Consider the following 24,742-nt stretch of genomic DNA (forward strand, 5'->3'; position numbering starts at 1 on the left):
CATGGCCAGTGCGAGATCCTTTATCTGCTCACTCATCTTTTCCTAAGGTTTGACTCAACTTACATAAAAAATAAATTTCTGGCCATTCACAATTGGGTAATTCACATATGGCTCATCAAGAGTTGGCTGCATTTTAGAATGTAATTTTACAATTAAATTTAGACTCCACTAAACAAAGTCACCCACTTATTAATTTTCCTAATCTAACTGGACAGTTAAAAATTCATAGAGTACAAACATACTATAGGATGGCTCCATTTCTGAGGACAATATCAAGACATTTTGTGTTTACTTTATAAACTAGATTTTTTTTTTTTAATGGAGTTACTGGGGATTGAACCCAGGACATTGTGAGTGTGGGCTACCACTGAGCTGTACCCACCCCCTGATGATTATTAATACTACTCACATTTCCATAATAATATAACATTTCCCACTTCCGTACACATTAATTTACTTAATCCACAACAATCCTTTGAGCTAAACATAATTATCCCAATTTTATAGATAAAGAAATTATATAAGCACCCATGAAATAGTTATTGTGTATAATTTTGTCAGGCTCTTAAGGAAGTTCTTATTTTTCTAGAGAAAAACTTGTGAGAAAAGTGGTTAACTGAAATTAAAATTCCAAAGTAAATTTTCAATTGTTTCAATGCTGCTAATGCAGGTCCTTTACAACCTGGAAGCCCTCCCACTCTACTAAAACTTTCTCCCTATGGCTAAGATGTTTCTACAGTACTTCTTATTTCAAAATACGCTAATTCTTGGGGTGGGTGAGGGTAGAGATCTGCATTAGCCCTATTCAGCTACCTAATAAATTCATACAAGAGCATCAACTTCAGTAATAACCAGGAACGTGGCCTTTCATGGCTTTTGTTAAACCTTCACCTGGCCTTGCAAAAAAATACTTTTGAACTTTAGAATTTATTACCTAATTACAACAAGGAAGGGTATAACCAATTAATTAACTTGACCAAAACCAAATTTTAATTTGTGTTTACGTGTCATCTAAATGTCATAGTGGATAACAGTTCTACACGCGACTGACAAATGGTGAAAACGTGCTGTGTACAACCATAAGTGTACTTTCAAGATTGACTTCAGGAAAAAATTCAGTTTAAGACTGAATGTTTTTTCTTTCAAGGTTTAGCTACAGAAATAAATAATCTGAGGGTGAGCTCTTTAATGTGAATCAAAGTAGCATTTAGAAAATGAAATTTTTCTATTAGTTCTTCAATAAGCACAAAAGCAAGAAGAATATCTAACACTTCTTTTGCAGTAAAATTACTTTATATAATTTGTGCAGAAATAAACATCAGTACGTGTAATGATGATTGTGAGGAAGATAGCTGGGGAGACACCTAGAATTTAATAAAAAAATAAAACCCCCAAAAACCAAAGGTATGTTACAATACATACCTACATGAATACAGTGAAGAAAGTGTTTAGAAATGACTATATCTATAATTTTTTAAAGTGTAAAGCCCAGAATTGATAAAGGAATTTTTCTATTAACTAGGGATTAAACTGTTAAAGACTATCAAGTTTCTTATCCACCTTGTACTGAAGTTTTGGGTTTGTTTTTTTTTTAAATTTTTGAAGCACTCTTCTACTTTTAACATGTGCAATATTCAAAATACAAAACTTGCAGATAATGACATTTAAGAGGGTAAGGGTAATCACTAGACTTATAAGAGTGCAAAATCATACAGACTGCAATAATGAAATGTAGCTGAATATCTAAGACCACATCTGAAAGGTGTTTTCTAAACTAAATCCCAATTTTCAAAATGGTTAACAAAAAAATCCCACTGAATGTGTTCGTTTGGTCCCAGTTAGTTTTGGCTAACCTAAACCTTAGTTGATCATTCTGCAAAAATGTATTAATCACCTACCATGTGCTAGGCCATACGGCAACACTGGAGAGGAAAAAATATGATAGTATTCGGCATTTGTCTCATGCATCCTAATATTAACCAATGTATAAACTTCCAGAATCTTACAGTATTGATGTTTCTTGATAAAAATATTTCCCAAAACATGCATTATTTGGAATCAACAACTCACAACACAACAATATTCCAAAGAGAACTCCCAATAACGAAGACAGTTATCTGGCACAGAAATACGCCCGCAAAAATAAAATAGATACAATCTATTTCAGTGATCTTAAATCACACTGTCAAAATATAGAATTTAATGTTCTTACATAATGCTCAACGTATTTTTCTTTTAATCTATTCCCGATTGCCTTATTAAAAAAAAAAGAATTGATTTTTATATCACTTGGCATTTTATGTGCTCTGATAGAGTACATTCTGCTTTATTAAACCACAATGTGTTTAGGCAGCACTAATGTATTAAAATATGCATCTTAAAAGTGAAGAGATTTCTTGCCAACAGTTTTAATTCCCCATGATAATCAGATGGTCTAAAAATACTATAAACTGGTAAACTGAAATAACATATAGATGTCTTATTGTGACCTTTCACATTGTCCCCACCCCATGCTGAACACATCAGTAACTTTACTGTAGTTATAACTGGGGTTTATAAAATTGGGGTACATATAAATACAAATATATTGTAAGTTCTATATTAAACATAAGTATATTACTTCACCAAGAACATTTCTGCTTCATTAAGCTCATTGAGATTAATAGGTAAGCAAATCAATAAAAAACCTTCAGGTGAAGGAAAGGGAGAGGAGAGTGAGAACCGAGAATGACTGCTAATACTTACCAGGTTTCTTTTTGGGGTAATGAAAATGTTCTTAAATTAGACTGCGGTGATGGTTGCACAACTCTGAATATACTAAAAACAACCGAACTGTATGCTTTAAATGGATGAATTTTATGGTATGTGAAATATATCTCAATAAAGCTGGGGAAAAAGCCCTCTATATAAAAAAATTCATCAAGTTCTAGTCTCTAAAAGCATCCATGGGTACAAAACTATTGCTTCCCTTATTGTCCAGTTATTATATCATCTATCATTTTAGTCACTAAGGGAGCTGTCAATTGTAAAGGTAACAATGGAAATTGTAATATGCATCTTTGGACAGTAGCATTATACATCAAATAATTCAGTTTTGCCTAAATCAATGAGTGTCTTAGACAATTACCACTTCATAAAACTTTAATACAAGTCACTTCAAAAAACTCTATATAGGTTCTTATACCTGGTAATCCAAAATGCTGAATCCCAAGCCTTTATGATCTTTCACTAGTTCAACAGTCTTGACTTCAGGAGACCACAGTGCTAATTCCCCATCATCATCTTCTTCAGTATTGACATCTATATTGTGGTCGGCCTGAAATACCAAAGAACATAAATGCTTCAAAACATTGCCCTTTCCATTCTGAAAAGAACTGACATATGAGGAATCTCATAGCTTCTTCTCAAACTGAGGATTCTCTTTGGCATGCATTGTTTTTGTTTTTAATCTCTTTAAGAGGGGCATGCGCTAGGGTACATATACTCTAGTATAAAATCTTCATGAAAACTCAAGCATTAAAAAAAGATTGTTCATATAGTTTTTAAGTACCTGTTTCATTTAAAGTATTAACACTGACTTCTTATACTTCAATGAGTTCTGTCATCCCATTAGAAGCATAAAAGGAAAAATACGCAATTTAAGAAAAAATGGAAACATACAAAGTCAAAGCTTATAAGATATTCAAGTAGCAATACCCGAACTCATAATCACAGTAAGAGAAAGATATCAACACATTGAGAGGCCAGGGCAGACACAGAGATACCACTTCTGCTGGCTCCCGTAAGTTTTCAAGAAAAACTTCACTAGAAAAATAAGGTGAAAAAAATCCAAGACTTTGGGAATCACATAAGTCTAAAACCAGGTAAAAATCACAGAGTCTAAATGATGAAAATCTGATCTTAGAGGAAGCAGGTCAGCAGAAGTATCCAGGACACAAGTCCTCCGTTATTTTCCCTGACTTCCCATCCCCAAGTCCCCCTACACCAAGCTCCCTCCTTTCCTCCTGCCATATGGAATTCTAGGAAGCTACATGATAGAGGGTCAATTAGTCAACTATGCCGAAAAATAGCTGCCCCAACCTTCTGGTTTTATATTTTTTATAGCACTGGATTCTTTTCATGTGACTTATCTTCCCCAAATACTCTGAACTTTTATCCAAAGCTCAAGAATTATCTTCTTTTCCTTGTAGCCCTGGCAACTAACAAAATGCCTGGCTCTAGTACAGAATGAAGGGGGCTGCAATAGAGTTTACCATGGTTATCCTCTCAACCCACAATAGTGCCTGGATTGCAGCAGGCACTCGGTAAGTATTTGCTCAATACATAATAAAACACTCTTCCACCTGTGAGTGGGTTTCCCTTAAAACTCTTTTTAATAAAGCTACAAATAACTTTTAAAAGTAGACTTCTTAAAACTTTGGAGGATCTTAGTAAATAAAATGGAAGTACATCATTTCTATGAATACAATTTTGAGTGACTTGTATAAGAAAATCCATTTAATGGAACCAAAGCTGGGGCAGTGGAGAACCCCTCTATTATGGAAGAATAAAGCATCATAGGTAATACAAAAACATTTTAAAACAAGGCATGGACCAGACTTCAGACTTTTCGCAGGACACGGAAAGTCAATATGCAGTCCATGGCAGACTAAATCTAAACATAGGAACAATTTCTTGGTTCTTGAATTATAAAACTTGAAATTAGTGGGAATGTTCTGGATCAATAAACTCCTGCTTATATCAGTCTGATGTGAGGAAATGATACATTTAAAAAGAAAACACTCTTTCCGATAAAAAGTAAAGTTGCAATGGCTAATACAATATGATTGTTGTTTTACTGGGGCATTTAATAGCTTCACTGATTAATGAGCATTAGAATTTTGGCTGAGGTACCTAACCAGATAGGGTTTAAGAACCTAAGATGGTATTGGGATAAATGAAAAAAAGAGAAAGAAAAGAGAGCCAGGATTGAAAGAAACCACATATAATTTTAAAACCCAACTCTGTAAAAATTTCAAGGCATCCAGCATATATATTTATACTCCAGCCTGAAATACATCACTTTGATACAATCAAATACTCCTGTATTTACAGAATAGGAAGCAATCAACTAATGGGCAGCAAGGCTGACATTTAGCATAATTCAAAGCTGTTGTTCACCCATTGTGGTAAAGTATGACAGGTGGGAGCACGGAGTCAGCAAGCTGGGCTGGTGACTTACATACCCTGTACGATTAGATTAATGGCATTTTTATCAACCTTCAGAGGTAAGCCATCACCCACATTTAAGTTTAGTAAAGACAGCGAGAATCCCAAAAATGTGGCATTTGAGTCCTTTCCTTGAAATATGTGCACCAAAGATAAACATTAAAGAAAAAATTCTCAATCAACAGTCAACAACTTATTAAGCACTTCTCTCACAGACTGATGAGGTGAGTAAGCACTGTAAGTATCCTCACTTTTCAGAGGAAGATCAACAGGAAGTCACGTTATTTGCTCAAGGATTCAAAATCATTAAGTGGTAGAGGCAGGATTAGGGTCCATGTAACTTGAAATTCAGACCACAGGCAGGTAAAACGGGAAGCCCTGTATATCTAAACTGGTGTTAACAGAATTATACTCTAAAAAAGGATGGAAAGGAGGAAAGTGACATAAAAGATGAAGTTACCAAAAATGTAAGATGGCAAAGCATGTGCTTAAAACTATTTCCATAATTAAAATGCTCAAAAAAAAAAAAAAAAAAGACTACCAGGAGCACAGAAATTGTTATTTTATTCTCTGACCTTCTGAAGGCTTTTACAGCAATTTTTAGACTCACTTCAAAATTGGTCATAGATCTTCATGTTTTTAAAGCTCTGCAAAAGGGAAGTCTGTTAGATATTCAACACTCATCAACATCTTAAACTTATTAAGATGAACTGAGTTGAACTAGGAGCCAAAAGTAACGAATCCAGGCAATTAGTAAAAAAAAAAAAAAAATCTCTAAACTTAAAAGTTCATGCACATTGTCACCAACGTTTCAAGTAAAAAAAGAGGAAAGCTTCCTAACATTAAAGAAAAGTAATAATTTGAAAAGCTATGCACTGTTGCTTTTGAGAGCTATTGTAGTCAAATAAAAGAGGAAAGAGATTTTTTCCTCCCCCCTCACATCACAATACACTCTCCGGGGCATCCTTGATGAAGGGCCCTCCTATGGGAACCGCAGTACGTGTATTCATTTGTACATTCATGTACCTCCAATGCAGGGAGAGGGGCCTCAGCGGTCCTTGGTTCATCCACAGAGGCTTCGTCATCAAACAACCGTCGACAGCACACCAAGGTAAAGGGGGGCGGCACTTCTTTGAGAAAGGAGACTGCTTCTCGGCGAGACTTCCCATAGAGCTGCACGCCATTGACCTAGAAAGACAAGGGGTAGGTCAGAACTGAGGAGGCCCCGAATGAAAAAATGGAAATCTCTTGTTTACATCGATCTGTCAAAATGAAAATAAGATATGTTTTATTTTCCCTTTAAATAAAGGGCCTAAATTCAATCACTTTAGTAGTAATTAAAAAACATCAGACATCTTTAAAATGTACAAAAATTAAGGCTAAAGCTTTACTTAACTTGGGTGAGTAAAGTATAAAACGGGTAGAGCACAACTATAACTGGGTACATGACATAATTGTTCACACCTCCCTGCTTTCTCCTTTCTTTTCCAATGTTGTACTCTCTCATCTACTTCCCATTCCTCCTTAAACACACTAAATATCAATTATAGCCTTCTTAAGACTGCTCCCTTTTGCTTTTTCCTTCTATAAGAATATCAATAGAGATATTAACACTAATTTGAAGGAGGTTAAAAACTGCTCAACTTAAATGTGTAGGTAACAAAATCTAGGATACTCAGCTGTCAAAATTTAGCCATCGGTTCACGATTTTCTTTCACATCCCATAAACTCTTAATACCAACCTAGAAAAATTACTTCAATAGAAAACACACATAACTTTGCATGAGATCCATTCTTAAACACTTTGCTGACACAGCCATCAAGTGTAAGAAGTCTAGCTTTCAAACTGTTTCATGCAAGTGTCCCACGTTTAAAAGAACAAAAAGATAATTAACTACTCCTTATTAATGATTATTAATGCTTATCACCAAAAGATTATCTAAATGTCGTATTATATTTAGTACATAATATTAATACTTCACACTAAAGATGATTTAGAAGCGTAAGTCTATTCTCATTTTTCATACAAATGACTTTAACTGAAGCACCTCTCTCATCTGTCTGCCACTCCCAAAAAGCTGAGGCAGGAACAGAATCCAGGCAGCAAATAATCTTTTCACATCTGACTCCTACCTTCCTGGGAGGATTCAGTAGCATTATTAGTTTTAAAGAGATTTCTAGTTTGGCCTTAATTTCTGACAGGTACAGTGCTAATGTCCAGACAACTGGCAGGGCTGACTTTCCTGGGAGGAACCTTTCCACAAAATCTGTCATTGCTCAGAGAATAAGAGCACAGTGGGTTGTTGGAAGCAGCTCATCAACAGTGGTCTGAGCCCAGAGTCATTCATCCCTTGGAACCACTCTCAGGCCTGTAATATACCAAGCACTTAGCCATCAGGCCAGACATAATTTCCATGCTTCTTAATTATTTACAAAGAAATCACAACACAGCAAAGAGGCCCACATGTGCTTCAGGGAGCTAGTCCTAAAAAATAAATACTGTCTCCCAAGACTTTACAACTGACGAAGGGGTCCAGCGGATAGCAAGTTCAGCAGCAGATGCAAGGTTTTTCCTGGAAGAACTGCAAGCCAACCTTCACACAAAAATGGGAAGGGAGGTACTTATCACTGGTTACACCATGTCCATGGTGCCACAAGCACAGAAAGTTCTAGAATCAACCAAATGGGGAGTAACTCATACTGAAAATTAAGCAACCGAATATAATCAAAGCAGGAACTCTCCCCATACACAAGCATTAGCTTGGGTTTCACATTGCCTGAACAGATTAGAAAATCACTTTTCAGATTTTTATCTTGGAGTACATTTAAATATTTATTCAGCTCATTATTTATTCATTTGAATTGTCTCCAATTATTATAGCAATGCCTGGTAGTCCTCCTCACCACTCTCTATCACTAAAGGGATTGGTCACATTTCCCATTAGCAACTCCTATCTAAGGGGATTTATGGCCTCTGTAAATAGCTGCACTGGGCTGAGACTTGGCACAATGTTCTAACCCCAAATTATATTTGTGTTTCAGGTTTTAAGCTCTAAGGAGTACATTACACACACACACACACACACACACACACACACACACACACACAAACACACACACACACACAGTTCAGGAGTTTATTTGGCTAACTTTACAGGGACTTTTTAGTTTCTGTATTAGGTTACTCAGAAGAGGCCAATTTTTATTTTAGAGTTTACAATATTTCTCTAGGCTCTTCAAATCCTCTTAAGTGCTGTCAAGTCTTAATTACTCGGACTTTGTGTCTAGAAAACATACACAAGTATTCATTTGCAGAGTACGTCATACCATACAACTATTATCCCATTACATTACTTCATTCAATCCTCATTCATCCTACCCCATAACGACTGTTTATGCTGTTTCCGGGTGGAAATCTTGCCAGTACCTCACAGTGAGATGATGCTTTATAGTTTACATGGATGACATTCTCTTAGATCCTCACAAACATACAGTGAAGGAGGCATTTATTGATGAAGAAAATGATTCTCAAAAAAAGTGACATGCTAAGACCTATGGTTCAGCTGCAGAAATTCAGAACCCAAAGCAGCTCTTCTGTCTTATTCTTATACCAGAAATCCATATTTACGAATTCAACAAGCATTCATGCTACCTTATTACATCACATTCTATTACAGGGCAGAAGGCCCACGGAATTCCAATCTCCACTAAGGCACAGAAGACTCAGTTGACGGCTGGGACCACCTACACCTGCTCTACTCAGTTCCAGCCAACATTTCTTTATCACCTACCATGTACTGGTAGTGAATTATACTTAACGCCACTGAACTGTACAGTCAAAGTGCTTTAAGTGATAAATTTTATGCTATGTATATTTACCACAACAAAGTAAACTTAACTGGTTTTTGTCGTATTTCCACATCTCCAAAATAAATATATCTCATTTCTCAATACCTAAAAACTACGTATTATAGAAATGTTTTGTAAATGGTCTCCAATCTGCAGATTATCAAGTGTGTTATCCACAAAGCTATGCTATATACTCTGCAAATCAAAAGAGAAAGACATGATTCTGCACCAAAACAACCCATGAGAGACAGAGTAAAATCTAGGGCATTCATCTGCAGAAAACATCCCCAAATCACTCCTTGAACACCTCTAAAAATAAGCAACTCACTACACCTTAAAACAGGACCCCAACACCTGGCCTCCCATGCTTATGAGGGAATTTGGTAACAGTCAGCATTTTTCCCTCTGAACTCAAAGTTGGAATTCTCAATGTACTCCTCCAGTTGGCTGGACGCTACCAAAACAAAAAACAAACAAAACACCATTGCACCCAACGAGAAACCTATCTGCTATCTTTGCCACTCCATTTTTAGCAAATATAAATTTTAGAAAGAAATCTTTCTTTCAAGGCCCCTGAGATTGTAATCTCGGCTAAGGCAACTAGATTGATCCTATTAAGCCCAACCCAGGGCTTCCTATGGATCCTAACTCTCAGAAGAACCCTCTTCAACACAGCCTTCTCTGAGTTTGACCATTCCCCACATCTTTTTTTTTTTCCCAGAAGCTTAGAAAGTATTGTAATGTATTGAAAAAACAGTGACATGAGAGTTAGAGAACATGAACTAAAGTCACCACTCTACCAGTGTGTAAAGTTGGGAGAAATCAGTGCCTTGTTTTCTTATCTGTAAAACTAAAGGTTTCAATGTTGTTTGGTTTGTTTGCTGTGTTAGCCACAGAACTTTACAATCTAACAAAATCTCTCAAAGAAGTCATGTCAAAGCAGAAGTGCTTTAGTATTATTCTGACTGAAAAGAGGCTGGGAGGCCTAGGTGAACCCATAGAAGCTACCACGATGGGGGCTGGGAGTCCCAAGGAGACAATCTGAAAACCAGTCAGTGACACATAAGCCTGAGGTCATCTGGCTCTAATCCTTAATAGAAATAATCAACAAAAGTTGCAAACAAATGTGCCTACATGTTGCAAACAAGGGTCAGGAATGAGATTCTTAGAACATTGGAAAAAAATATTAACTATGCTGTCAAACTAAAACAAGACATTAGCTTCTTTCTTAGTCAATCATTTAAATAACCACTCAGAAGGACATCTGAGGAGTCCCAAAAGACGGGGAAAATGAACTGAAAGCATATTGTCTACTTCCTTTATCATTAGATAAGCTGTTAGTACCTTTCTTCATCTTTAGTTTATTTTTTCCAGCCTTATTGAGTTACAGTTGACATGTAACACTGTGTAAGTTTAAGGTGTACAAGGCAATGATTTGATACACATATACATTATGAAATGACTACAACAATGAGGTTAGTTAACACATCTATCACCTCACATAGTTACCATATTTTGTGTGTGTGATGGGGGGATAAGAACACGTAAAGATCTACTTCTTTAGCAACTTACAAGTATACAACATAGTTTTGCTAAGTATAATTACCAAGTATTTTTCCATGTAAGTAGCTCACATTACATTGGCATGGGTGATAATGGAACTCAGTGGATTTCCGGTGGGAACACATTTTCCTACAACTTAAAAATTCCTGCCCCGTGTCTTTTTTTCCCCTTGTAAATTTTACCACAAGAAGCTCATCCTCTGGCTGTAGGAGGTTCAGTGTATCAACAGGACCACCTGGAGCAATCGAAGAGATATAATGGTGCCCATCAAAGGAATCTAGCTCCATGCCAAGCCTCAGAGTGTGAATGGGCAGCAGCTGCAGCAAAACACAGAGCAGTAGCATCAGCACAACAAGGACACATCTGGCTGTTCATCCTCCATCAAGTATACTTTGACGTGAAAGCACCACCCCCTGCATCAGGTCACCCAAATCCCCAAAGAGACAGCAATGGGAAAACTAGCCTCAGGTGAAACATGAAGTCATCTGTCTTCTTGTTCTCCCCCTTTTCCTTTCAGATTCCCCGGGAACGGAGACAGACACGCCAAGTTTTCAACCCTAAGCTCTGACCCTGCAAACTTCCTAGTTTTCCATTTGTATTCTGTTTCACTTTTCTGCAGGGCTTCCCATCCCTGAGAACATCCAAGCTCCTTTTTATTACCTAACCTCCACTCACATTTCAGTACCACAGCAGTGTCACTGCCATGAAGCCCTTCCTGATCTCTGAGTGAATCTGCCTCCATCCGGGGTCCAAGACCACCCTGTACAATCTTGATCACGGCTCACAACACACTGCATTTAAAATTCCTATTTTCTTAATTGCTCCCCCTGCTGGAAGGCAAAATCTGTATCTTTTCTCTCTATAACCTCAGGCCCTAGAACAGCACCAGGCACTGACCATGGGCTCATTAAGTGTTATTTGAACTAGTCCAGGAAAGAGGGTACCCCGTTCAAGATGTTCTTCTCCATCTCACCATCTTTTCTCATTTGAGGGGAGGCATGGGTGTGTAATAAGAAAAACAATCATTATTCCACCCTAGGAGTGATTCAATTGGTTTAGAAGGATTCACAAGGGTTCAGACATGAGCCAAGTGCTAAGGAACTCCAGCCGCTGTCAAGGTAAAAAGACGAGTGTCTTAAATGTTGTTGGCTGTAAAGGTCAAAGGCATTCACCAAGCTCTAGTCCCTTGCCTTTCAAAGACAGAGCCAGCGGTTTTTCATTGTGGCTGTATAAACTCAAATATGGTAGGCGGCACTAACGATGATTCATATTTCCTCTATCAATAGTCTGCTTAACTAAAATGCCAGGCCCACCCCTTACTGCACAGTTGCTAAGAAGAAGCCCTACACAAGGCAGCAACGCACCCACAACATGGCTCATTCCCTTGTAGCTCCTTTTCTCTGTGATCCCGTGTCTCAGCGCCTGTCACCTCCCCTTCGTCATCTGCGCTCAGTCCCCAGAGTTCCACAGGCCTGGCTCCGTCACCATCTGGGGCTCATTTCTGTCCTACTACAGACACAGACAAATGGGAAGTGGCAAGCAGCCCAGCTGACTAAGGCCTCGATGGCTTAAAACAGACACGAGGGACTCCTGGCCTTGGGCTCACCTTCTGGAAATTAAGTGCTCTTGACCACCAAGCACTTCAGGATCCACAACCATCCCTGGCAGTAAGATGCTCTAGCACTCTCAACAGAAGGTTAAGGCTGTTTTTAGTCTTGCTCCCTCTCTCTGATTTCTTTATTTCTCACTGCTGTCACCTCACTCTGTTTAGTCATTGTACCGAATCTTGTACATCAAGCTGGGAGACATTAAGGTTATTTTCTTTAGTACTAACAGGTGAATAAAAACTCTCAGAAACGTTTCTTTAGTAACAATTTACCCATCCATCTCCACCAGCTCTCTTCCTTCACTTATAAGCCCAACATGGGGACAGACAGTGGTCAGTGGGTCCACCCGTAAACCACTCCCAATGGTGTGCTGAAGCCTGCTTTCGAGAACAGACTGTTCAATCAGTGTTCAGGAATTTTGTAAGCAGCTGTTAACAACAGTCATTATTAAGCATTAAATTATAAGATTACAATTAAATAAATATTAAAAATAAATGTAATAAGTACTCAAACTCCATCACTTCCTAATTATTTTGACCACATTTTATCTATGTTCTCGAAGTGACTTCTATCTGTTATATATGTATGAATACTCTCTAGAATACGGAAGGGATGAACAACTGAAAAAGACAGATGATCTATTTACTGCTAAATGCAGCTAGGCTGGATAATCAAACAGTCCTGCTCCCACAGAGAAACCTGCAACAATGAAGTGCTGCTGTGAGTAGCTGCCCAACTTCATGTTCAGTGATGATGACAGCTTGAAATCCAGTGATTTGGGTAGCTTGAAATCTGCCATGGTGGAACTATTTACACCACAGACATTGGTAAATGCTACAAATCAGAGTTGCTTTTTTTTTTTTTTTTTTGGAGGGTGGGTAGTAGAGCTGGACATTGACCAATTTACCACTGATCAACAATGTAGTTTGGACACGATATATTTATAGGGTGTAAACTATGTGCAAGGATTTGAGGCTGGAATTACAGGATGAACAAAAGAAACAATCTCTACCCTCCAGAACTAACATCTAGTGTGGAAGATAAACAATAAAAAGGAAGAGAGCAGGCAGAGACAAACCAAACAAGTCAGTCAATGAGCGATGCACCAGCAAACAAGTGCAAGATAAACCCAAAGTTATTTATTGTGATAAGTGCTATGAAAAAACTAATCAGGGTCAGAATATCAGACACAACTGGTGGAGGCCACTTTGAAAAGTTGGTCAGCGTAGGTTTCACAGAGATGAGGACATCTGAGATGAGACTTGAAGGATAAGGATGAGGAGTCAGTCCCACAAAGAGCCTGTTGGGGGATGGCTTGTGGCAGGTGAGTGGAAAAGGTAACTGCTAAATTTGTGGTTTGAGCAACTGATGGTGAAAGCAATTTCTGCATAGAAATGTGTCCAAATTAAAACAGACATTGCTGTACAGAGAGAGAGATCTCTGCTACTTATACAATAGCATGCCCCCATAAAAAAATAAAAGGATTAAGAGGGAATTGATTCCCAGCACCTCTTCCAGCCCCTTACTAATCCTGCTCTATTCACATGGCTGACTCCCACTCCCCACATCCATGGAGTAGCTGGTGTCGGGAACAGGGTGGAGCAGTGAGGAGCAGCAGTGGCTCACGTGTGGAATCCCCTGCTCATCAGACACAGGGCTGTGCCCTTCTAGGCTATTCCCCCAAATATTTATAAACACCACACGTTCCCTAGAAATTTACACCATGAACAAAACACACATGCTCCATTTTCAATCACACTGAACAAATAAACCAGAAATGATGTTTACAAAATCTGTCAATCTGAAAGAGCCCTACCTAATATTAACTCTGAATCCAAACCTGAGTACAGCTGGGTTTCTGAGACTTCCCGTTACATAGCCGCAGGCTTCTCCGTGGGAGCAGGATTGTTTAATTACCTGTCCCAGTTGCATTCAGCAACTAAACGAATCAGCCGTTTCATCTCTGCCTTTCAGTTGTCCACTCCTTTGGTACTCTCAGTTCTCAGACAGAGAGCAGACAGTGGTAAGATGACAGACAGATGACTGACGCCTTCACGTACAGAGCACGCTGTGCTTTTTGATGCCTACTTAGCATGCTTTGCAAAGGGTCCTTTTTAAACTGACAAAGTTAATGGGCAGCAGGATTTTCATGATCCTGACATGACAAGTAAAAGATACAAGGAAATATATCCAAGGAAAGTGTGACCAGTGTGTGATTTACTGTCGGTGCTAAAATGATGAAGATCAAATGAGATCAAGAAAGCGAGAGGCCTTCAACCTAGGAGGGGAGACCTGTCAGGGAAGAAACTACAGCTCATTCATTTCGCTCGAAGCTCTACTTTTAGGTCTCTAAAACAAGATATCAAAATGCTTAAGTGGGAATATAAATGATATCGCTTCAGGGGGAAAAAAATACTTCTGGAGAGGAATAGCTATGTCAGTGGGATAGAGGAGGATGCTTCCATAAAAAGCTGAACTCAAAATAGAACAGAACAGAAAGAACCCTACGGTTGGTTCCTATCTCTCACACACACATACACACTCACTCTCTCTCTCTTTTAATATCAAAAGATATTAAATAATCATTTATGTTTAAAGATTAGGGGGAAAGACTTGCTAAATTTACAACAAATAAAAAATGAACTTTCCAAGAATGAGGGATACAGCTTTTAAACTAATGGTTTAAAACACAGAATAACGACCTCCAAAGTTAGGTATAATCACACTCAGAGGTTATGTAAGACAACCAATTGATCTCTTAGAGCTTGGTTTATATTAGCTTTTTCTCATCCATCTAAATGGGAAGGGGTCACAGGTTTCTTTAGGGACCTCAACCCAAACCTACAAAATCAGGATATCGGTCAGGAGGAACAAAACGTGGCATGTGAATTTTGAAAGAGCTCCTCTCCTCTGCTGTTTCAGACGGGCCACCTGCCCCACCGAGTAGACAGTGCTGTCCCCACTGTTACTTGATTCTGTGTCTTATGTTCTCCTCTCAAAGAGACCAGAAAAGCATAAAGTTGCATGCCTCAGCACTGGTAACAGCGTTGGTTGCTTCTGGGAGGAGAACAAGGGGACTGGGATGGGAGGAAAGCTTTTTTTCCTTTTTGCAGTACTTCCTTCTGTAACTTTCAAATTTTATGCCTTGGTTATATATTATCTATTCGAAAGGAAATGAATAAAGAATGTCACAGACTCAGAAGCCAGATAACCCCTGACATATTTCCTAAATTTTACCACCTACTAGCTGTGTATGGTTTGGGCAAATCACTTTACCTACCTGAAACTCAGTTTCCACATATTAAAAATGAAAAGGGGGAAACTGCTGCTGGCCAATAGGGTCACTGTGAGAAATAAAGGCAAAAATGTCTTTAAAGCAAAGCACTGACCCTGGGTGCCAAGTGGTAGCACCCACTGCAACCCTGGGGGCCCAGTACACCCCACTGCCCTCATAATTCTGTGCAAACAGAAGGAGGGAGAAACTCACACTTTAATGCTCTCTGGCTCAGAGAATGAAATTCAGGAAGGAAATAAGGTGAAATTAGTCAGTCTGTCTTGTCAAAACCAGACATGAGGACTGGTCTTTTTGTTTCCCACCCAGGGGTATTACTAATGCTCACTTCATATCACACTTGATGGGCAGCAGAAAGGTCACTGGCATGAGTGTAATGCATCTCCCTCACAGTGCTGTGATTATCTTAATAGTAAACACTTGCCAAGAAAGCCATCCCTAAAAGTGCAAGTCTCCCCAGATGCGGGAAGACTGTTCTCAAGTCATGATTAACAGCTTCCTAGAAGCCGTGCAGCTAATGCTCCAGCCACTGCAAATTGCTTTCTCTCTCTCTTTCCCCACAACTCCATCCACCTCAGAAGAAAACCTTATCTATTAACACTGGCTCATCAAATACGAAGATGCTTCTTGAATGGGCATCACTTCAACAGTAGTGGCCAAGAGGTGGTAAACCAGAGTGACCCACTGAAGACAGCTAGACCCTTAGGAACATCAGTGATAGCCATGAAACATGATTTTCCTAATCAGAAAGCTGCTGGGACAGAGGAAACACCTACAGCCTTGACCTCAGAGCATAAGTCTGCTCAGAACCTTCCACTGGTGTTACCTGGCCCTGAGAACAAAGCCCAGGCTTATCAGCATGGATCTCGAGGCCCTGGAGCACCTAACAGCAACCTACTCTTCATTTAGCTTGAACCAGACACTATGAAACGAACGACTTCCATTCCTCCCACAGGCCAGCCCTTTCCCACCTGTGCCTGCCGCTCACCACGTCCTGATCCTTCAAGCCTGAGCTCAGAAAGGCTTTCCCTGGCGCTCTCTCCCTCTCTCTCTCTCTCTCTAAGTGGCCCCCCACCACTACTTAGTTATGCTCTCCTCACCCTGTTTATGCTTCTTGAATCATCATCACTTTTTACAATCATTTCTTCACATCATTTCTTACAATTTACAACTATCTTATCGGGTTCTTTCTTCACTTATTATCACGCCCAGACTCTAGAAGAATGCAGACCTTTTCCATGTTCACTTCCCACAGTTAGTAGCACGGTGTCTGGTGCACAGTAGAAGCTCAGTACATTTTTCAGGAATGACAGCACGGGCCCTAAGCTGCAAGCTGCCTCTGCTACTATTTAGCTGAGTAATTTGAGGTGAGTCATTCAATCCACACAGACTTCAGGATACTCACGTGTGAAATGGGTTTTGACTGGCCAGTCTCCTTTGCACGTTGTAAGGGGAAATTAGAAGCTACTGAGTTAAGAACTAAACTTCCAATTTTGAGGGGATTTTTAAAAGTTACAGTTCATCAAAATAATCTGTGGGCATTCATCATTAAGAAATCAACGTAGAGAAAAGTATGTGTGATAATGTTACATGCAAAAAGCACGCATACCTTCTCTGCTACATACTTTACACAAAAGGATGGGTATACCAACTACAACTGTGTAAACACATACAGGGAACAGCTAAATATGAAAAGAGAACAGTGCAATTATGAATGACTCTTTTTCTTCCAGTATAAAAAGTTTTTAAAATCTTTCTGCACAACAAAATTTCAGTTAAATTAAATATTTTAAAATAGCATTTTTTTGAAAAGGAGCCTTTAAAAGTTCAGACACTAAAAGTACCGGAAGCATACAACTGGGAAACAAAACCACCATTTATCAAACAGTTCTTATGTGTTGGCACTGAGCTATATTAATTAGGGCATATATTAAATATATTTTTACTTTAACTTCTACAACATAGGTATTACTGTTCATATTATGTAGAAGAAAAATTAGGCTGCTTATTTTACCTCCTAAAGTATTTCCTCAAATGTCACTTTCTTAATGAGGCCTTTCCTGGTCAACCTATCTAAAATTGCAAACCCCCACTCTCTCCTGAATTCCTTACCCACCTTCCCTGCTTGGACCACCCATACTATATAGCTTATTATTTATTTTCTATTTCCCCCTACTAAAATAAAGTTCTACAGGGCAGGGAACTTTTTTTTTTTTCCTGTTTTGTTCTCTTCGAAAATCCTAGCATCCAGTAGAGGACCTGGAACAGAGTAGATACCAAAAAATATTTGGCAGGGGGAAGGAGGTGGAGTATTGCTTAGTGGTAGAGTGAGTGCTTAGCATGCACAAGGTCCTAGGTTCAATCCCCAGTACCTTCATTACAATAAATAAACCTAATTACTGCCCCCTACAAATTTTTTTAAATAAAACATAAAATCAATAAAAAAAAAAAAAAGGAAAAAATATTTGATGAATGAATGAATGAGAAGCTGAATGTACTGGTGAGCTTGGCCCTGAGAGTCTGTTCAACTCAAAGCCTTTCTACACCATTACGCCAGAGTAACTTGAGTACAAATATATATAATGCATAGAAGTTGATTAGAAAGAAGGTAAGTTTAGTAAGACTAGTGGCAAGGAACTAAGGAATGAAGGTGAGAGAGGACATCTGCCTAGAGAAAGATAATGACATTCTTTAAGATGTACACAAAGTATGATTACTTTTTTTTTTCCTGTTTTGTTCTCTTCTGAAATCCTAGCATCCAGCAGAGGACCTGGCACAGAGTAGATACCAAAAAATGGGGGTGGGGGTGGGAGAGTATTGCTTAGTCCGAACCTTAATAGAACACACAAACACACTATCTCCTTATTAAAAGAAAGAGTGAGTCCTCTGGATGGACATAATATCACCTGAAGCCTTTTGCAGTTGGCATACATAATATCAAACATTCACTCAAATTATGGCATGATGAGAGATACAACCAAATAACCATAACAAGAGAAAATATCAAACACCAGAAACACACTGAAAGTAGATCCAGATATTGGAATTAAAGTCCTTATAAGCTATGATTAATATGTTCAAGAAAGAGAGAAAAAGATGGCAAATATAGGGGGTTTTTTTTAATCGAGAATTTCACCAAAAGAACTGTAACCTAAAAGTGAGTGAAATAAATTCTTGAATAGAAAAATTCTATTCTAAGGACTAAGACTAAGGACTCAAGAGAGAAACTTGAGCAGCAGATTAGGCAGAGGAGATTTAATAAAGTGGAAGACAGGTAAACAGAAAACACCTACTATCTAAGAGTTTACTGTGAGTTAAAGAATAATTTTGGGGAAAAGCCTCACTGATTTTTATGAATGATCATGAAAACAAAAACAATGTCCTATGTGCTTGCAACTATTCTAGGCACATTAAATTTAATCCCTACACAACCCACCAAGTAGGTACTCATCTATTAATACCTTCCGTTTATAGGCAACAAAACTGAGACCTAAGACGCTAGTGAATGAATAAGCCAGAGTCTGAACTCAGGCGGTTTGGTTCCAGAGTTCATGTCACCAGTAGACTATACTTCAGTAATTAACAACACATGAAGTTCGGGGCGGTATTTCTATTTCTTACTCTTACTTTGAATTAAATCCCTCTCAGCAAATGTAGGTGGAACTAGTAACTAGTGACTAGTCTAACCTAAAGATGATTTTGTAAGTAATTTAAAATGAAGCACAAGTTGTGCCCTGTCCCTATTGTACACAGGAGGGAAGTCCAGTCGGCTGTGGCAAGGAGGTGACTCCAAAGGCAGGGCAGATGACAAGGGAAGAAACATTCTCCACAGCGTCAGCTTTGAAAATTCAAACCTAAAAGTAACTGCACATGTAACCTAGCATGTTAGCCAGAAAATATTCATTACAAATACTCAAAGAAGGAAATGGTAGAACTATCTAAAGAGATGACTTCTTACGAAACCCAAATGGGACACAGAAAACTCAATTTGATCACTGCGTGTGACAGCAGAGTTTAAGCTGAGCTCAGCTCATCTACCCTAGCTGGGATCACAGGGTAACTCTTGAAACCATTCAGACTAGGAAACCTTTCCTTTCTCATCATTTGCTGAGAAAGCCACCTGGAGGGCTTCTCTAAGTCTCAATTACCCTGGCCTTTGATTATGCAGAATAGGGATTATAATGTTAATTTGTAGTCAGAGGACACTGAAAATGTTAGGAAAAACTGTAAAAGTTACCTTATGGCATTTTGCCATTAGAAATAAACGTCTCCCAACAAAAATATTTTTTAAAGTCCAAGAAAAAGCACTGCCTATCTCAGAAGATAAACTACTTTTTTATGTTTAAAAAAAAAATCTTCCCAGTCCAGATGTTTAAGTCTATATCATAGTCTTGAATTTTAGGAACCATTTGAAAAGGACTTCACAATATCTGAAAAACGAATACACTCTGCACAAGGCCGCTCTGCATACTACATTTAACATGAGCAGAGCACTCAGACTTGGGATTTTGGCTTCCAGAAGTGGCACCACAACCACCCATGTTCTTCCCAGACATACCTAGCCATCACTTTTCGTAACCGTGAGAACCTACTACGCTTCCAGAAAACCGCTAAAGCTAAATTCTGGAAACTTCAGGTCACAGCACTAATCTAGTTTCTTTGACAAGAACTTAAGAGAAAGCTCTTCAAACAATAAAAAACTGGCAGCATTTTAAAAAAAATAGTGCTTACCTTTGAATATTTCTGTAATTCAGCATCATCTGCAATCTGTGTGTCCAAAGTAGCAACCTAAATTCACAAGAAAAAATATTTCCAACATTTGTAAAAGCATAACTTTATGTCTTCCTAGGCTTTCTGAAAACAATCTGTATGAAACCTGTAAGTTGATAACTCCATCTCATCTCACTTCTACATTTCTGAAATAACACATAATGTGAAATTGCAGAGAACATTCTCTTTTTGTTGTTATTGTTCTTCACACCAATATTCAAAAATTTAACTAGAGGGTGAGGGGCAAATACATGTACTATTTTTAAAAATCCATGATCCCCATAATTAATAATTTTCCATTAAATTAAAGCCATAAACATTTTATTTTTTTGACAAAACCAAGAGTATGGCCATTTTTACTTCTAAATTCAGGCCTGAAACAAAGTTTGCAAGGTCAGTAAAATCAGACAACTTTGGAAAAACTGAAGCATCTGACTTTCCACAGCAAGCTCAAACAATTTTCCTAGGAGAAAGAGCTGGTAAGGACACAAAACAGAAAGACCTAGACTGGTGGGAAGCTCAAAGAATATTGAACGCTTTTAATCCTGGCCTAAAACTACTGTTCTGAGCTTCAGTGGTGGACATCCACAGAAGTGAATTCCTTGCAAGCTAAATACCTTACTGATGATTTGCATCTGTAAGTTGTTAATAAAATGTGGTACATCTGGAAGGAGGGGAGAAGTTAAAAAATGATCCAACTAAAGCTTCTAAAAGTACTGCACTTTATATAAGTAGACTCTGAAAGAAAATAAAGAAACATGAGCACATGAATGCTCGCATGCATGTTTGCATTCATTCATCCGTCTTGCCTGGCTTCTCCTTTCGGTTCCTGATCCCTCAGAACATGTGACAACTCTTAATGAATAAGCTGTCACTTTAAATTTCCAACTTCATATTCTGTCTCCTCTTTCTAGCTCCTCTGTTATGACCTCACTGTGTGATAAAATTTGGAAGGTAAGTTATAAGGGCGATACATTTTTAACAAGAGAGAACTCATCCCCAAACTGACCATTTAAAAATGCTGGTACACCAGACTACTCTGAATATCAACCAGTCAGAATAGCAGGAAAGGTCATTTGCTAGGTGAGAGTCTAACGACAAAATAGCTTTGAAATCTACGAAGTAAAGAAGCAGCAGTTCATAAGAACCAACATGCAAGTACAAAATTAGAAAGAAGAGAAACTACGGACTATTTTGACTCATCTTAATAAAACTGGAAAATGTCTGACAACAGATAGCGGCTGCATATTTTGAATCAAGAGAGAAAAAAGAAATCTCAACCAGCCAAGGAGCACTAATGACAAACATATGTAAGAAAATGTGAATGACAATAGAAATTTAATAGAATATTTTATTACTAACGCATTTAGTGAACACTGCAGAGGCTTTTCTAAGCACAGCTTTCTGCTTTCATGTGGATTCATATGGGGAAATGTAATCAATCCCTTACTCAATGAATCTAATAACAGGTGAAAGGAAGTCTAATGGACCACTGGCACTATAAACTTATACCTAACCTAAATTACTTCCTGTTCTCCCAAATACATTTGATAATCATTCTTTCATTTTTCTCATAAAACTGTAAGATTCTTTGTGAAACATAGGACTAATATCCACAGCCCTTTCAGTGTACAATAAAACAAACAGATCATAAAAGCAATCATAAAAATGCCAGCAATTTTAAGCAGCTGATCCAGGTTATAAATTTAAAGGCAAGCCCTCTCTCTCCCAACATTTTTCTGCCTATTGTTGACTTAAATGGTTCAGCATGAACTGAGTGTCTGCTAATTGTAGCTGAAGCTTGTGTGCAGTCCTTAGCTGTTCTTGCAGCTTAAAATGAAAAGGAAAAAAAATCAATTAATTGATCCAATAAGGAAGAAGGACAGGAGGGAAAAATAAAGGCAGGCTGGCTATTCTTTAACTCTCCCATTTCTTTCAATTATAGCATTAGGAGCTTGACATGAAATGAGACATGAGTGTTTCTTACTAGAAGATTTTAACATACCATTACTTCATAATCAGGGCCCAATAGGTTTTCCCATCTGGATTTCAGCTCATTTTCTGAAGAGTCTGGGACTCTTTCTAGATTTAAAAAAAAAAAAAAAAAATAGTTGAAGCTACTGAGAGCTAAACACTCTAAACTACTAAATTTTTCCGTAACAGCACAGTTTCAGTAAGTAAAAGGGAAATGAATAAAAAGGAAAGTGCATAAATTTATGTCTATTAGGTAGAGTAAATCAGAGGTGACTTATAAGACTAATGCAAAATGTAAAGACCGGCGGTGTCCAAATTACGAAGGGGCTTTTGTTGTTAAGGAATATTTTAAAGGGAAGAGGAAATGATGAGCTATAAATGAAATTTGAATTACATACAGTTTATATGCAAACATCCTGTGGTTTACAAGTAAAATGTATCTGGCTTTGCTTTATGCTATGTTAGCACAAACAAGGATTTAAGGCGAATGTTAATCACTTCAGAGTAGTACCTTCCACTCATCCACAGGAAAAGTAAAAACTTATCAGGATACCTTCACCATCAACAAGGCACATCACCATGACCCAATAAAACTTTTCACTTGGGGAGATATAAAAGCTTAGCTGGTTTAATTCAACCAGTAAGTTGCATGAGCTTTAATATAATAGAAACTTTAGTTTTACGTTGGTCTTTTGTGGCTACTTGGTTATCATTTCTTTACGATTTTCTTACTGAAGGGTAGTCTTGCTATTTTTGCATAGGTGACATAATTTTAAAGAGCTAAGACAGATTTTAAGTGGCCTGCCTATCCTCCATATGATCTTAGCCAGAAACTCAGTGCAGTTTGTAGTCTGAATAATGCCTAATGGACAAAAGTCAAGTACTGAAACTATAATTTCAATTTATATCCACAGTAGTAGCAGAAAATAAGCAAACCTCTACCTTTTTTCTTCAAGTTTAAGAAAAAGTCAATTATGTCACAAGATTGGACAAGTCACAGAACACTTATCACAAATGACATAACCATCTGCCTAAAATCAAACATAACTTGCAGTATCAGCTTTTCCAGCCTTCGGCACAGATAGCTAATCTTGGATGCATATAATGCTTAATTACATAATACAAATCATTAAGTAAAACAGACTAACCTCAAAAATCAGAGACTACGACTAATGAACACTAAAGAACTTAAATTACTAGATTTACAAAATAATATCCGTGAAGTAACTGTATTAACTGATATGCTAGATTACATTTCGAGGATAACTAACTAAAGATCCTGTTAAAAACAAAATATCATTCATGTGAGCTCTGCACCTTTGTGCCTACTCTGTTAACAGTTCCATAAGAAATTTCATTAAGAGTTCTATTAAATTTCTTAGAGGCAGCAGTTTCTTATGTGGTAAGCTAATTCGAAAAAAAAAATTGCAATGCATTTGTTGAATTGTAAGCTTAAAAACATAATATTTAAAGATATTTTATACACATGTATAAAATAATGTCGACTTCTCACAATTTTTTGGACTATATTTTTACCTTTCAGTCATATAATGAAAGTACAGACAGTCATGAGTTTTAAAGCACAACACAAAGGCCTAAGTACCAGAAGAAAGAGATTTTCAGCAGCTCAAATCCTGGGCTGCACAAAAATGATCAAAAATAATAATAGTAATAATAATAATAATGGTATGATGATCTAAACAATTACTCCAATGGCAATGAAGAGGCGCAGAAGACGCCACCTCCAAATATTGCCACTGTGGCATGTGGATTATTTTAAGCTGAAAGCAATTAGGACTCAGCAGAGTCAGGGAAAATTTTTTACCTCTCCCTTAACTACCTAAAAGAATTTAGATAGGGGACCTGTACCAGAAAAGGAATTATTACCAGGGATATTATTTTATTTGAAAGACATATCTGCATGGCTGGGCAAACTTCTAATTACCAAATATTTGCTTTCATCATCCTGTGAATTACGCTCCTCCTCTTTGAAGGCTCAGGCCCTTATCTCATTCCTTAGCTCAGGATGGCAGGTGAGTCTCAATTGCACAACTTGCCCCTGGGCCTCCTGTTTTTATGGAGCTCCTATACGTAGGAAATTTGTTTTTCTCCTGTGTTAATCTGTCTTATGTAGATTTCATTATTAGACCAGCCAAAGAAACTTGACGGGAAGAAGGGAAAATTGTTCTGTCCCTATAGCAAAAGTGAGCTAACTTCATAACAGAAGAATTGGTCTAACTCTCAAGCTGAAATTATACATACTCATGAAAAAAAAATGTAACAAGCTTGATCCAAAAAGAGCAGATATTTCTAAAAATATTTCTGACTTTAGAATGTATTTGATTGGCACCTGATGGCTCACTATAAATCTAGCTAGGTTCAAAACAGCAAAAGTTAACTGCAATCTACTTGGGTCAAAAAGAACAAGTTAAATTTCCAAACTGTAGGAAATTTTTAAACTTGAATGAGGGATTTACTC

General features: G+C 37.8%; 1 protein-coding gene across 4 annotated transcripts in view; it reads right to left on the reverse strand.

Moving 5' to 3' along the window:
- The window catches only part of PATJ (PATJ crumbs cell polarity complex component), a 291,022-nt gene that overhangs the window by 225,278 nt on the left and 41,002 nt on the right, over positions 1-24,742 (reverse strand). For 3 of the 4 annotated variants that reach the window (XM_064493517.1, XM_031465257.2, XM_031465262.2), the window contains exons 13-17: positions 22,295-22,371; positions 20,251-20,307; positions 10,803-10,937; positions 6,235-6,396; positions 3,185-3,316 (exon numbers count right to left, since the gene is read on the reverse strand). In XM_064493517.1, coding sequence (XP_064349587.1) covers positions 3,185-3,316; positions 6,235-6,396; positions 10,803-10,937; positions 20,251-20,307; positions 22,295-22,371 — 563 coding nt within the window. The remainder of the gene's footprint in view (positions 1-3,184; positions 3,317-6,234; positions 6,397-10,802; positions 10,938-20,250; positions 20,308-22,294; positions 22,372-24,742) is intronic. The other variant, XM_064493518.1, reaches the window with a different exon arrangement.

The sequence above is a fragment of the Camelus dromedarius genome, chromosome 14, assembly GCF_036321535.1.
Source record: "Camelus dromedarius isolate mCamDro1 chromosome 14, mCamDro1.pat, whole genome shotgun sequence".
Taxonomy (NCBI): Eukaryota; Metazoa; Chordata; class Mammalia; order Artiodactyla; family Camelidae; genus Camelus; species Camelus dromedarius.